Source organism: Vulpes vulpes, chromosome 10, assembly GCF_048418805.1.
Source record: "Vulpes vulpes isolate BD-2025 chromosome 10, VulVul3, whole genome shotgun sequence".
Taxonomy (NCBI): Eukaryota; Metazoa; Chordata; class Mammalia; order Carnivora; family Canidae; genus Vulpes; species Vulpes vulpes.
This window is the reverse complement of record NC_132789.1, coordinates 95,969,723-95,986,329: the sequence shown is the minus strand read 5'-3', so window position 1 is coordinate 95,986,329 and position 16,607 is coordinate 95,969,723. Positions and strand designations below refer to the sequence as shown.

The 16,607-nt window shown below is 32.5% G+C and overlaps 1 protein-coding gene across 2 annotated transcripts in view; it reads left to right on the top strand.

Annotated features, from left to right (window-relative positions):
- The window catches only part of FSTL5 (follistatin like 5), a 685,094-nt gene that overhangs the window by 232,521 nt on the left and 435,966 nt on the right, over positions 1-16,607 (top strand). For both annotated transcript variants that reach the window (XM_026008082.2, XM_026008081.2), the window contains exon 4: positions 8,898-9,146. In XM_026008082.2, the coding sequence (XP_025863867.1) occupies positions 8,898-9,146 (249 nt within the window). The remainder of the gene's footprint in view (positions 1-8,897; positions 9,147-16,607) is intronic.

Genomic DNA, 16,607 nt, shown 5'->3' with positions numbered 1-16,607 from the left:
TGACTCATTGTTACCACATAGGCCAGGCTGGTAGCTCCCTGACTGGTGTTTCATTTCTATCCACCACAAATAATCCTTCTTAAAACTGCCAAATACCAGCTTCCATTGCCACACTAACACATCCTTAACCTAGCCTTCAGGGCTGTTCATTATAAATCCTTTCCCTAATTTGCTAATCATATCTTCTAACAATCTCAGCCATAACCTCTGCATTTTGGTAACATAAGAATCATCATGTGCATATATTCATACTTCTGCTAAAAATCTTTTTTTTTTTTTTTGGATTCTCTTCTTTACATGACTAATTCCCATACAATGCAACCTTTTCTTCTCTAGAATGCCTTCTAGAACCCTACTGGTTTGGATTATATGTCCTTTACATTATAAGGTGGTGACATAATACTTTTGAGGTAGTCTTCTTTTATTTTCTCCTTGACCTTTGTCCAATTCAAGCTGGGGATTGAACCTGTGTCTGTTACCTCTAATAAACTAAGTGCATGAAAAGCCAAAAACACCTGCTTTTATTCCAAACACCTAAGCCAAGGGAATTGATAGAATTCAGAAGATAAACTTTTTGGAGAAACTGTACCTGACTTAGATTTAAGCCACAGTTAACTGAAGAGAGAAGTAGGTGGTTAGTTGAAAGAAATAAGTTGACGAGAGTAGATGCAGTGCTTTTTGTTTTGTTTGTGTTGTTGTTGTTTGTTTGTTTTTAGATTTTATTTATTTGAGAGAAAAAGAGAGAGAGAGCATAAGCAGAGGGAGTGGCAGAGGAAGAGGAAGAAGCAGACTCCTTGCTGGGCAGGGAGCCCGGTGCAGGCAGGGCTCCATCCCAGAACCCTGGGATCATGACCTGAGTGGAAGGCAGCCACTTAATGGACTGAGCCACCCAGGTGCCCCTTGTTTGCTTTTGTTTTGTTTTTAAGATATTTATTTATTTATTTATTTATTTATTTATTTATTCATTCATTCATGAGAGACACACACACACAGAGAGAGAGAGAGAGAGAGAGAGAGAGGCAGAGACACAAGCAGAGGGAGAAGCAGGCTCCATGCAGGGAGCCCCATGTGGGACTCGATCCAGGACCCTAGGGTCACACGCTGAACTGAAGGCAGACGCTCAACCGCTGAGCCTCCCAGGTGTCCCTATTTGTTTTCTTTTTTTTTAATGTGCTAAACATTTAAGTGACCAGGGGAATAGGAGTTAGATTTGTAAAGTAACAAACTGTGTATTTTGCACCTGACACTAAATGTATTTGATATTTCATGCCTTGCTGTTTCATAAAACCCTCCCTTACATTGATTTACACCCTCAAAGAGGAAAAAAAGAACCCCCAAAATGACAGAGATTGAAGTTTTATAACTTAGTCATGGAAATATAGAGTCCTGGGTGTGCTATTAAGTTGATTCTTAGGAAACAAAGGCTCTTTTTTGAAAATAGTGGATGATCAGGTTTCATTGATGGTAGAGAACGTTGTGTGTTTTGGAAGGAGGAACTATACAGGAACTCTTTCGACTTTAATGTTTTTTTTTTCCAAATTTTAATTGTGGTAAAATACGTCTAAAAGTACCTTTTTAAACCATTGTTAAGTATACAAACCAGTGGTATTTAAGGACTGTAATATTGTGCAACCATCACTCCCATTCTTGAGTTCTCCAGAAATCTTTTCATCTTGCAAAACTGAAACTCTATACCCATTAAACAGTAACCCCCCACTCCCCCTCTTCTAGCCCCTGCCAAACTACCATCCTACTTTATGTCTGCATGATTTTGACTTCTCTAAGGAGCTCATAATTAGAATCATATCATATTTGCCTTTTTGTGATTGGGTTATGAAACTCTCTGTACTTCCCACATAATTTTGCTATGAACCTACGAATGCTCGAAAAAAGAGTCTATTAACTAAAAACATAAAATCAAGCTATGAAAAACACTTTTTGCAAAGAAGAATTATTTTTCTTTTTTAAAAAGATTTTATTAATTTATTTGAGAGCGAGACAGCACAAGTTGGAGGGGGAGGGGCAAAAGGAGAGGGAGAAGCAGGCTCTCCACTAAGCAGGGAGCCCCACTCGGGGCTTGATCCCAGGACGTGGGGACCATGACCTGAGCTGAAGGTAGACATCTAACCAACTGAGCCTTTCAGGCACCCCAAGAAATACAATTTTTTAAAGAAAATTAAACATCTTAAAAATAATGTATTAAAGTGGGTTTTAAAATGGAAACTTTTAAGTTCTAAAAGCAATATTCTTCTGGCAATCATTCTTAACAGTTCTAATGGAAATTGCTGTCTTCTTTTCTCCCTCAATTCCCTATTATCCATGTGGTTGGTCTGACTCCAACAATCAGCATTATAATGAATCTGAAGATTACCTACCCAAATCTACCCTTCCATTACAGTGTTTGATCTTCACTTTAAATATTTTATTTTGTTATTTAATATTCTTTCTCAAGTGTGAAAATATCTACATTATTTGAGAAAATCCATCTACGGTTTTAAATTTTTAAATAAATAAGAAATAATATTTTTGTAAAGTTTTGGGTTTATTCCAAAGCCTGAAATAGTTTAAGTATCACAGATGATTTAGCATATGTCTTTACTCTCATTGCATACAGTTGTACAAAATAAAACTTTTATTTTATGTCTGCTAATTGATTTATTTTCTTATTTATTTTATACATCAATATCATTTATAGAGGGGAGTAGCATCTAACTACTAAGCAAAAGAAATACTTTTTTCTTTCAATCACTCAAAATCATTACAGAACTAAATATCTAAAAATAAATATTTTGTTTTTAGTAATCACTGTCATCTAAAAAAAGGTCTTAAATGCCATATTCTCATCTGTGATCTATCCGTCTGTTTCTCAATTTATCTATCTACTAGCCTACCTATAATGCCATTGCATTTCCAGTTATTAATGCAAATTATTATCAGGTGAGAATTCTTTAGCTTCCAACCCATTTCCGTAATCTAAATAAATCACACAGATGATGAGAGTATTTTTATCTGGTAAAGTGTCTAACCACGTGTACTACTCTAAGACCTCAATAAGATAGAAATATTAAGTTAATATGGAAATCGTGGCTCCTAGATGGGACTTGGAAAGGATAAAATTAATAATGAGGAAAAAATTTTGTGTGCTTTGTTATCAAGGTTCCTAGTTGAGGTTGGAGTTTTAAGAGTGTATCTTAGGCTCTCTCGGTGTTCTTCTGTTGGAATTATACTGCAGTTGAGAACATTAAACAAGAAGTTACTTAGCATGCTAGCTAGTGATCTCAAATCATCGAACTTCTTGAAATGACACATCAACAATCATCTGTGCTGGCAAAAATGTCTTTGGATTTAAACAGAAACTGTAACTTGGATGGTTGGAATTTAACTGAATTCCTGTGTTTTTGTTTTTGTTTTTTTTTACTTACCTTTTTTCATATTCACTTCTTTTAAAATAAATCTGATTGCAGAATTACATGAAGGTGTTTGCAGAAGTCCAATGGACTGACTAAAATAATACGGGGAAGAAGGTTCCAAATTCACTGAAGTACAGACATGTGACCATTCAAACTGCCTTTCAATAGTGGCGCACTGGGCCACCTATCATTCAGACAGCCTTGTTTTGACCAACTTCACAAAATAACAGCAGGACAAACATATCCCAGTCTTTAAAGGTCATGAAAAGATCATACTGTGCTCAATATTCTGCAGGCATTGGAATATTTACTGGAACTGCTACTTGCCATGAAGTTTGTGAGGACTGAATGTATTTTGTTAGCGTTTACAAAAATACAGTGTGCAACAGAAACTGTATTTTGTATTTACTGAAGAGTTTTGCAGTTTTTCCATATGTGGGTAACAAAATGTCACTGAAGTATTATACTTATTTTTAAAGCAAAATATGTAATCATATAAATTTGAGGGGTTTTTTGTTGTGTTTTGTCTTGTTTTTGCAGATGAGGGAAATTCTTATGTAGTGGTATGGCACTCTTGAAAATTTTATATAGGTTATTTGGGAAAAACACATTTCCACACTCCCATAAATTTATTTCTAATGGACATAATAAAAGGTAGAGTTGTCAAAAGTTGTTCTTTATTCATTCCAGGGATTTTAAGTCAATATAGTCTACATGTCAAGTCTATAGTAAATGATAATTCTTAATAATTATAACTATATTTGTTAAACACATACTAAGGCAAGCAGATCGAGTGCATTATCGCACAGAATCCTCTTATGGGATCAATCATATTATCTAATGGTTATTATTATTATTATCCTCATTTTATTAATTTAATAAATAATACAGATTTTTTTCTATGATCTAGTTAGGGAAACTAAGGCTCACCAATTTTAACTGATTGCCTAAAAATTACACTTGTAGTGACAGTTGGAATACAAATTAAAGGACTCTGACTTTATGATCCATTCTTGTAATTATTAACATGATACAAAAATAGAATACATAGTGATAAAATCTTAGAAAAGATAAATTAGAAAATCTACGCTAAAAATAATTTTACATTTTGTATGGCTGAGGATGTTTCTAGTATATGAAAATATTTAAACTAGGGAATTAGAAGTATATGATTGTTTAGTGCAGGTGAGTTTAAATATGAAACATACTAGGGAAAGCTTATTAATATATTCCTCAGATATTAGCTTTTATTAAAATTGTGTTTTGCCAAGCATTCTTAAATGAAGGGATTGGATGAGAGTAAATCTAAATATAACTTACCTCCCATCTTACCATTTGAATATCAGGCCTAAAGACATTACACCCTGGATGAGGTCAGACAACTAGGTAGTAGAAGAGCAAAGACTATAACTCTGTTTTCTGACCAAAAGTCTTTTGTTTTGTTCAACAAAGTTAACACAATACTTATATTTTGCACTTCAGCATTATACATTTTTATGAGACAATTAATACCTCAAGTAATTTGGCACTCTAACTTAATTATGTTTATATTCGATTGGAATCATTAGAGGTAGTTAGCTCATCAAATCTGGATTTTTCCTTCCTCTGCTCTTCCTGTTTTTTTTTTTTAATTTCTTTTTATCATTTAAATTCAATTTGTCAACATACAGTATATCACTAGTTTCAGATGTAGTTTTCAATAATTCAACAGTTGCATATAGCACCCATCAAGTGCTCTCCTAAATGCCCATCACCCTGTTACCCCATCTCCCTCCCAGCAACCCTCAGTTTCCCGGAGTTCTGAGTCTCACGGTTTGTCTCCCTCTCTGATTTTTTTTCTCATTCAGTTTCCTATCCCTCCCCTGATGATCCCTTGCACTATTAGTTCCTGTTTTCAATTCAGTACCAGTCTGTTTCATACTCTGTCTATCCCTAGAGCAGCCTTCTGAACTCCTAACCCATTTGTAGGACATAAACTCAACTGTGCATGATACATTGCTTGTGAGATCTTACCTGTTATTATCCATCTCACTCTCCTTTGTGTCCCTAAATGTGCCCCTAAATCTTTGCCTCACTACTTGGGCACCCTCAAATCCCGCCTTACACCCTTTGTGAGACACTAAAAAAAAGTGGCAATGACTATTCTTTTCTACCCTTTAGGAAGTAACCTTATCTATACTTCCCTTATCTACCCTATAGCAAGTAACAGAACCTTGCAAATAAAAATGAGTACATTTAATAAAGTTTATTTCAATCTACATCCATTCTATATTAAGTACTGTTTGATAAATTGTATATATACGTGTGTGTGTGTGTGTGTGTGTGTGTATGACTTGAAGAGGATTTCATGATTGAGAATCTGAAATGACCATTTTTACAATTCCATAGAATTATTTTGCTTTATGACTTGGTGTCTTTCATCTTTTAAGGTTTCATCTTTGTTTTAAATCTGTTTTTTATAATGCTCTGAAGGCATAGAAATTCTAAAATGATGTGCATATACAGCACTTTTTTGGGAACAAATGCCTGTTTTATCAAGTTATGAGAGAGCAGGATATAAGTTCTTGATTAAAATTCATTTAATGTGTCATCTGACTGAATATACTTAAAAGAAATCTTTGACATGTTGATCAGATTAAATTGATTTAATCTCAGCTGAAACTTAAGTTCAGCGTTAGTCATGGATAATTACTGTCAGAAAGGATATGTTCTAGCTGTTCATTTACATAATATGAGCTTTCTTTTGGATTGCGTATGAATTAATTATATTTCCTTTAATTGTAGCAACTACATGCAACATGCAGCTTCTAGCTAGTTCATTAACTTCTAGAAAATGGCCAATATCCCAAACAAATCTCTGAACTGGAGTACAGGCTTTGAGAGGAACAAAATAAGAGGAGAGAATCTGGGAAAACAATTCACCAACCCAGATACACCAGAAATGAGTTCATTTTTAGCAAAGCATTCCTCCCCCAAAAGAAAACTACTGATTTAGTTAGCCAACTCATTTGTGACTAAAATGTAAAATGGTCAGACTCTCAATAAACATTAAACTCATTCTTTGATAGTAAAAAATAAATTATTCTCTTGTAAATCTTAAACTATTTGATAGCAAAAAAAAAAAAACAATTTAGAATTAGATAGTAAGAACACAAAGAAAATATAAGGTATAAAATTATACAAAATATAAGTATGTGAGTCAGATTCCTGACAGTCACATCTTGGACTCTATAAACATTAGATCAACAACTGGCATAAAAACTGGCATAAAAATGAGGAAAAGATATTCCAAATTGAAATCAGTCATATTTTATAGTTACAACTGATACAATTTTGGATTTTTTTAAAAATGTATTTCATTGAACATTAAAAAACAATAATGCAAACACAGAAACATTTGCCCAGTATTATATCCACCTAGTTAATAGTTTGCTTTTCTTTATCTTTTCTTAGTTACTCCTAAATACTTGCATTATTTTATGTTTTTAATCACATTATAAACTTCTCATCTTTTCCACTTAAAGAGTATTGCCTAAATGGTTACCTAGGCTTTTTCTTTGTGTTTTATTTATTTTGGATATAAAATAGAATGCAATAAATCAAAGACCCTAACGTATGATCCCAGAAGCAAGAGTATCATCATCACATGGGAACTTAGAAATATAAATATTGGGCTAGCCACAGTCCAGATCTACTGAATCAAAAACTCTGAGGTGGTTTAGAGGCAGAATGAATGTTTTAACCACTTCTCTTGGCCATTTTAATGTGTGCCAAACTTCAGGAACTACCTTATTAAATATATTTTACAAAATTTGTTTAAATATTTCCATGCGTTATCACATAAAATAACACTACGTAAGGGAGATTTGTTCAGTAAATTATGCTTTTTATTTCTTTTTCTTATTTTTAAAAATTTTATAGACTTTTCTCAATAATTGGTATATGGTATCAAAGGGTTCAAGAAGATAAATTTATTCCAATTTATACTGCTATCAAAAGACATGCTTTAGGAAAAAAATAGTCAATAGTATTGGCCTTTTCTTTTTGTAATGTTAAATTTACTATTCTCCATTTGGAAATACATTTATGTATTGAAATAAAAGTACTATATAGGTTTCATTTAAAAACAGAATTACTTTTTAAAATACTTGTTCATTTGTACATATCTGTCCGTATGAAAATTAGTCTCTAGAAAGGTAATAATAATAATAGTAATAATAACTAGCAATTAAACAGAGTTTTATATGTGCCAAGCCCTTTCATTTTGATAACCCTAGGAGAATAAGGCATTATGCCTATTTTACAGATGCAGAAACTGAGTTACAGATGTCTTAGATACTTGCCCAAGATCCTGAAGCTTGCAACTGGTGGGGTTATGGTTTGAACTCTGGATGAGAATCTGTGTTCTTCATCATTATGCTGTTACCATGTGGAGAGATGATTTTAAATCAATAAAATAAAAATATGCAAAATATATAAGAAAATTACTGTATTTTTTACCTCACAAATTATTTCTTTTTAAAAAAAATATAGGTGTCTGATGGTTATACACACATATACACACATGCATATGTAAACATGTATGTCTCTATTTTATTTATGTGTAGGTCTGTCTCGTGTGTGTGTGTATTCAGTTTACTGATATATATATATATATAAAGTTTTAGTCTCCAGTCAAATAAATTCTCAAAGGAAAAAGGCCAGATCTACCTATCAGAGTGATTCAAGTTGATTAGTTTGGCTTTAGTACAAGACTGCTGGATCCATCTATTCTTTTTTGGTGCTGATGGAGATTGTTAACCTGAATAAGTAACAAGAAAACTGAATTATTTGCTATTTATTCATTTAGTTGAGAAGTGTACTTGTGATTGTCCAGTGGCAAAGGTTAAAACAAAAAGACATCAGCTATCAGAGCCCACCAAGAAGTTCTCAAGGCGCAATTATTTTCTATTCTCTTATTTCCTGCTTTATATGCATACATGTCATTTCTCCTATCCAGAATTTTATTACTGTGAAAGTTGACATTTATTTAGCATTTACTCTATGGCAGGGACATGATTCCTGTGGATCATTACATGCTATATTTTGTATAACTTTAGGAGGCAGTCTATAATTACCTCCATATAACAGATGGGACACCTTGGCTCCAAGAAGTAATTTATCCAAAGACATAAGCTAATAAATGGTAGAGGCAGGATTTGAACTCGAGCAGTTTAATTTGGGAGATCATGTTCTTGAGGACCACACTACTCATTGAAGAGGGAGAAGAGAGTGCTACAGCACAGCGTGGGGGTGGGGTGGGGCGGAGGATTTTCAGAGTGATTTCAAAAGCTCATCTACCTGTCTGATACAAGTCTCTTTTCCACTGAGAACAACTGAACCCTGATTATACTATACTTCTCTTAGACTTTTTTTATTTCATACTTTGACATGCGCTTATTATTTAGACATCTGAATACAAGTTCTTTTCCTCTTCTTTATCCTCAGGATTCCTGATTCAGGATGGTCCTTTGGGGTCTTGTGAAAATAAATACTGTGGTTTGGGAAGACACTGTGTCATCAGCAGAGAGACAGGGCAAGCAGAATGTGCCTGCATGGACCTTTGCAAGCGGCACTACAAACCTGTGTGTGGATCTGATGGAGAATTTTATGAAAACCACTGTGAAGTGCATAGAGCTGCTTGCCTGAAAAAACAAAAGATCACCATTGTTCACAATGAAGACTGCTTCTTTAAAGGTAAACACAAGGTGGACCTAAAATGTCACCTTCTTTTACTTTCCTTTTTTCAACAACTGCCTTTAAGTTTAAACTCTAAGCATGATTTTATATCAGCAAGCATTTAAAAAGGGAAAGAAAAAAATGTGAGTGTAATTACATCAATAATCGGTAAGTATATAGAAATTTACATGGATAAAATTCTGAATCTCAATTATGAGCACAAAGTTGGCCAAAATATGACTCAAATTTAATATAGCTTACAGCATTGCACCATATGGCTTCCCAATCATGGCAGTTATCTTAGGACACAGGGAGGCCAATTCAGTCAACAGGCCAAATCCACCCAGGAAAAAGCACCTGGAGTGGAACTGAGTGAATAGTGAATGCCAAGCCATGCTGTGATAACATCTCATTTCTTCCTGATTAAAAATGATGGGTTTTAGTTTTCACCACATAATTCAGATTATATGGAACCTGTAAATGTCCATTGAAATAACTCTGAAAAACTCTGCTAAATTTAATTAGTAAATTTGGGATTACAACAAATTAAAATCTAAAAAATATTGGTATTTACTTTCAAGGTACTCAAAACCATTGGTTACTGTTTATGAAAAAGTACTGCTGAATTAGTAATTTGAGAAATTATTTTAACATTCTATATAAATAAATCATTGAATGTTCTTATATCACTTATTCATAAACTTATTTTATCCTTATTTGTTTCTACTGGACAAAATATTTGCTTATTAATAGTCATAGCCCAGACTGAAATTCTGAGATGTTAAATATACAGAACTTCCATCATTTGAATAAGTTAGTGATCAACTTGATTTCTAATTTTTAGTTGCTTCCCATCCTATTTTTTCATAATCTTCCTAACGTTTATTTACACTTTAAGACTTGCCTAATATTAAGGTAAAATGTCTCTCCCTTTTCAAACATGGTAGAGTAAATAAAGTTTTATTTCCAAGATGAGAATAAAATGATACATAGAGCTTTTCAAATGATGTATGGTGCAATACTCTGTAATCAGTGTGGCGACTAGAGGCCCATTGATATAATTGAAGTAAAATTATAGTAGTTTCCTTACCACAGGAACTACGTGCCCTTGAATACATGCACAGAAAATTTTATCATATCAGATTCTCTTCTTTTGCAGAAAGAATAGCGGTTGCTTTGGTTTCAGTTCAATTTATTCCCTTCTATCAAATCTATTTTACAAATAACTAAAATTAATTCTATTAGCATCGTGCTTTAAACCTCATGAAAAAGTGGTGTGTGTGTGTGTCTGTGAGAGAGAGAGAGAGAGAGAGAGAGAGAGAGAGAGTATTTTTTCTATCATTTTGATCTGAGATGGTACAGTGGAAATCTTGCTATGCCACTGATGCATGACATCATAAAACATGAATAATATTCTCTAAGGTAATTTAGAGTCATACTCTGAAAATGAGGTTTTGTCCAACTGACACCCAGCAATCGATTATGTGGGAACGTATGATATTAAATATCATGTAAGAAAAAACATTTGGTATATCTAATGTTCACCTTTATTGCTGGATGCTTAGGCATAAGGCAACTCCATATGAATATCAGTATGGACATAGATGAACTGGATATAGCCAAGAATATTGTCTTCCTTGTGAAATCATAAAACAATGGTTTGAAAAACTCTTGTTTTTCAGATTATACTAAGTATATTAATCAAATCTATGGTTGTTTCAAACTACTTTCTCATCACTTGTAAGTCAAAATACTGTCTTATCTCAGTATTTGTAGTATTTTTTTTATAAAAAAATATTTGTAGTATTAAAAATTCATTTATATTATCTGGGTTAGCTACCAAGGGTTTACATACTTCTCAGGTCTCTTGTCTTCTATTTATTCATTTTGGGGTTTTGCCTAACATGTATATATCTCACAAAAGGACTTTATTTCAACAGAAATGAACTAAATAATATAGAACAAAACCAAAAATTGTCTGTCTTATTGGTGTGCAGTTGGCGATTATAGCTAAAGGCCTGACATAGTTGTAATGACCAAAATTAATCCTTGTGATTGTGAACTTTATATTCCGTAGAATGTCTGTAATTATATTGTTTTCAATAATGGCCCAAAGGAAGAAGCAAATCAAAATATTAAATTCAAGAACTGCTAAAAACCTAAGTTTAATTAGATTTTTTAATAGAAAAAAATCACAACAAACTAAATAACAAGAATGAGTTTTCCTCCTTTAAAAAAAATTTCATATTTTAGATATAATAAAAGGTAATTATGTAAACCTTAGAATAAGAGTCAACAAACAAGAACCTAGAGGCCAAATACAGGTCACAGTCTTTTTTTTTTTTTTTTCCTCATAAAGTAATGTGTTATTAGAACGGAGACACATTTGTTGATTTAGAAAACTTCTTTGGGTGTTTTTGTAAAACAAATAAGAGTTGAGTATTTATAGCAGAGATACTATGGCCTGCAAAGCATAAAAAATATTTTTTTCTGGATCTTTCCTTAACAAGTTTACTAACATCTGCTTTAAAAGTATACCAGTGCCTTAAAATTACTTTTTAAAAATATTGAAAGATCTTTTCCATATCTTCTTGTTTATGGTGGTGAATATAAGGACCTACTCATGTGCTATATTTGAATAAAAATAAACACACACACAAATGAATGCAAGAAAAACAGGAAATTTGAGTAAGATCAATAGGTAGTGCTAAAGATGTCATCTTGGTTATGATATTGTACTATGTACTATTTTCAAAATGTGCTATTGGTAGAAACTGGGTAAGGGGCACATGGAATCTCTGTTAATTTCCTACGACCCCATATGACTCTACGGTTCTCTCAGAATAAAAAGAGTTTGATGATTAAAAAAAAAAAGCTGGGAAAATACTATCAAATACTTAAGACAATGTTAAAGAAGGTATGGTTTGGGATCCCTGGGTGGCGCAGCGGTTTGGCGCCTGCCTTTGGCCCAGGGCACGATCCTGGAGACCCGGCATCGAATCCCACGTCAGGCTCCCGGTGCATGGAGCCTGCTTCTCCCTCTGCCTGTGTCTCTGCCCCTCTCTCTCTCTCTCTGTGACTATCATAAATAAATAAAAATAAAAAAAAAAGAAGGTATGGTTTGCATTATTCATTAATTATTTCACTTATTTCAAGTTAAGTCCTATTTCACATATCAAATTTATCAGGTTTGCCATTTATATTTAAACTTATTAAGATAGATTAATCTGTACAATCATGTTTATTGATTATTTTAAAATTAAAGTTAGAGTGCAAGTTTAAAAAGATTTATATCTATATTTACATCTTTGCATCTATGCATATATCTATACTTATAACTATATATATCTTCCTTCTATTACATTAGGTACTTAAATACTTAAATTCCTCTGTAGTATGCTTAGCTTTAGTATTACTGACTCTTAGAGACAATTAGATTTCATTAAGAATTTTCTTTAATGATTTATGATCATGATGGAACTATAAATAAAATATATAATAGATCTAGGAATATAACATCTTTAAATTTATTACTATCCACATTTATGTGATTACAAAGAATAACATTATTGATTAGAATATTGTAGTATTTGCTTATTGGCATCAAATGCTTTAAGATGATACTTGACATATGTTGGGGAGGAAAAACATTTTCTGGACATTTCTAAATTCTTCTGGCTGGCCTAATAATCAAATTTACATGAGACAGATAAGAGGGGGCCGCATAAGAATGTGAGACCCATTGAGAGGGAATTGAGGTTTATATGTGTCCTGAAATAAGAAGAGGGTAAGGATCTGGGACTTCAAACTGGAAAAGACAATTCACAAGGAGATGGTTAAGCAAAAGTTTGGTAAAGGAATGTTCACTATGCCATGCTGAGCAGTTTTTTTCTTATGTTTGAAAAGTTATCTACAGTAATAACCCTTTTCCTGGTGCAGGCCCCTTACTTAAATTCTTTTAGGCAATTAAGGGTGGGGTGGGGGGGACCAAAAAGCTCTTTTTGAGTCTTTATTGTCTTCAAATAAGACTGGAAATAATCCACATGGAAAAGTGGCACATTCTGAAGTGAACTGTACTGAACCCCATCACATAGTATAAAACTTTCTATTTTTTTGTGTAATGCCTAGTTGTTCCTTGTGATGGCAGTTTTGGCTTAAAGTCATCTCCATCCCGACCTCCACCCCCCAAGGGGCTTCTAACTTCTGCAACTCACATCACTAATAAGAAGTGTCATTTTCTCTCACTCTGACTCCAGATCAGACTGTCTTACACAGCAGAATTTACTTACTCAGAGAATAGATATAAGCTAGAGTAAGAAACTCAAGATATAACCTATGCCAAAATGAATAAGGAATTAAACCTTTTATGAGAAAGTCAATTGAACAGAAACCCTTTTGCCATTTACTGTGCTGAGAATAAAACTGCCATAAAAGCAAATGTTCTGTGCACTTAAATGTGCATCACAAACAATAACAACTTGGGAAATATGGTTTTTATGGCTATGTGTGTACTATTTGAATGAGATCTGACATTGTGTTCTTTTCCTTGGTATAATCTTGAGAGACATTCATATTCCATTTTTTAATTGGTTCTTTTACCTGATTTTTTTTTTTTTGAAGCTAAGACTTAGAGAACTTAGGCTAGAAAACTAAGCTGCCAATGATACAATCATATTTTAAAATATAACAGGAATTGCTGTGTTAATAGACGTGGGCTTTAGATTACCTTTTTTTTTTTTTGAAGAGAAGCTTTGTAAAACTTCTATTTTATGTCTAGTCTTTTATGCCATTTCATGAAAAACATTTGATAAATATTTAAACTTTGGAAGTAACACTCAGATATTTGCTTGTTTTGGCTTGGCTTTTGGTCAGTATTAGCCAAATGGAAGGTCTAGTTCTCTTGAATGCCCTCAGCAGGCACAACATCAAAACCAATTTGATTAATTCCTGATGTTTGAGTAGATTTACAGTAAAAACTTCTGAATTTGGTGATGTGAAATTGACTGCATTGTGTTTCACTTTTAAAATTTATCTCACATTTAATCCAAATTAATGATATATTTTGTTGTAACTCTAATAAAAATGCGAAATATAGATTCTACGTATTGCTCATTATATTACATATGTAGAAATAATTGTAATGTGCAAACTCAGAAATTTACCATTTGTTATTAAAGTCATTTGAAATGTTTATTTCTTCTCTGATTTTTGAAAACTGTAAAGAATTCTGTAAACATTACATATTATATGGGCTTACCTTCCATGTAGAGATGGATAGTAAATAAATGATAATTACATAGAATATGAAAAATGATAAAAAAGAAATTTAGATATTGACTACTTAACAAATGTATTAAAAACTATTACCAGAAGGGAAGAGAGAGACAACCAGTAGTAATAATAATACATTGAATATTATTTATTTTAAAACACTCTCACAAGTATTATATTATTGTCTCATCATAATAAGAAGCCCATGTATTATAGAGAAGTCAAATAAGACTGAGGTTTTTAAAATGACCTTCCAACACTCACATAGTGAATTAATACTACTGAGATAAGAAAAAAAGGGGTTTTCTCTTCTCCTTAATGCACATATGCTCCAAATATTCTGCTGAAATACACAATACCATGATATCTTACTTGCCTATGATTTTTAAAGCTTCATTTTAATAGTGAATATGTGACATTATTTAGAAACATTCTTGCTTATGGTGGTATTTTTAAGGATTAAATAATGCATTTGATACCATTCTTAGCCAACTGAAGAACATAGTAACAGATAATAATTATTTAAGACTGTAACTTTTATACAATATCTATGAACATTTGATTGCAGTACATTTTAAAATTTGAATCTGTGAAGCCACACATACTTTCTTAGAGGTTTACATTAGGTTATAATCTTGCATCAAAAGATTCTGGATAAATTATTACATAACTGAATTTGCCAGATTATAATTGGCTACTTTATGGTAGCAAATTTTCTGATTGTTGATAAAACTACTTAAAGAAAAACAACTATTTCGAGTTTAGAAATGTATTTATTATTAGTTTCTCAGTTGACATTTGAGAAACTTTTATAGTCACCTTTCTCACAGATTTATTTTAGGCTGCTTTTACTTATGCTGTAAATATAGCATCTATTAGATATATGACAATGTTATTTTACACCCCTACCCCCCCCCAAAAAAAACCCCAAAACCTTAGAAACTAAGTGCATTTTTTTTTTACTAAGTGCATTTCTTGATGCATGTAATTTTTGTCAAGTTTTCCCATTTGTTCCCCTTGTTATAGGAACTAAATTTAACATTAAAATTCATGGATAGTCTTATCTTGTTTTCATATATTTTCATGCTATATCGTTTTTCTTCAGTTTCAAGTTATAGAATTAATATTTTAGTTTAATATTTTACTTCATGTTTTCTATGCATGTGTGAATAATATTTTAGTTTAATATTTTATTTCATGTTTTCTATGCATGTATGAATATTCCATTAATAGTTATAAGCACAATATTCAGTAGTGCTAGAAAAATGAGAGCACCTGAACATTTTATCAGTTCAAATAAATTTTCATCTGTCTTGAGACTGTTTAAATATTGTATCAGTCATTACCTCTCACTGACACCTTCACTTATGTTTACTTTGTCAGTATCCTATTTTCAAATGCAGAAGGTGACATTTCTGTAACTTAGAAAGTGAAGAACATTTTTTTACAACCATTACTTTTTAATGAAGTTAAAATTTTCTCTTTAATATTTCTTTGCAAAATAGGACGATGAAAAACTTTCCATTGATTATACTCAGCATGTATAGTTGGGGATAATATGATCTAGAAGATGCAATTGAAAAATTTTCTCTATTAGACTGATTTATATTTCACTTGTAAAATCCTTTTGGTGGGGGTGGCATCTGTACGGCTGAATAAGTTAAGCATTCAACTCTTGATTTCTGCTCAGGTCATGCTCTCAGGGTCATATGCTAGAGCTCTTCATTGGGCTTTGTGCTGCATGTGGAGTCTGGTTAAGATTTCTCTCTCTCCCACTCCTTCTCCCTCTGCTCCTCCCCAACTCTCTCTCTCATCAATCAATCAATCAATCAATCATCAATGAAATCCTTTCTGAGGGGTGTCTATCGATACTTTAGAAGACTTTTGAAAACATTTGATAAACATTTAAACCCAAGTGGGAAAATGAAGAGCTTTGCCTGTGGTTATCATCCAGATAATTATGTGAAAAAAATACCTGAAGGGAATCACATTGAAGAAAGGAAATTTGGCATTTTCCAGCACAATGTAAGGCATAGGTAATTAAGAGTGTAGCTCTTTTGATAAATGTTAAGCAAAGTATAAGAAAGTTCAATTAATAAAAGTTCAAATTAATTTAATGCAATAATGTAATCAGTTTGTTTTTAATTCAAGACACCACATCATCTAGCTACAAATTATTTATCAACCTCATGATTACAACAGAGGGTG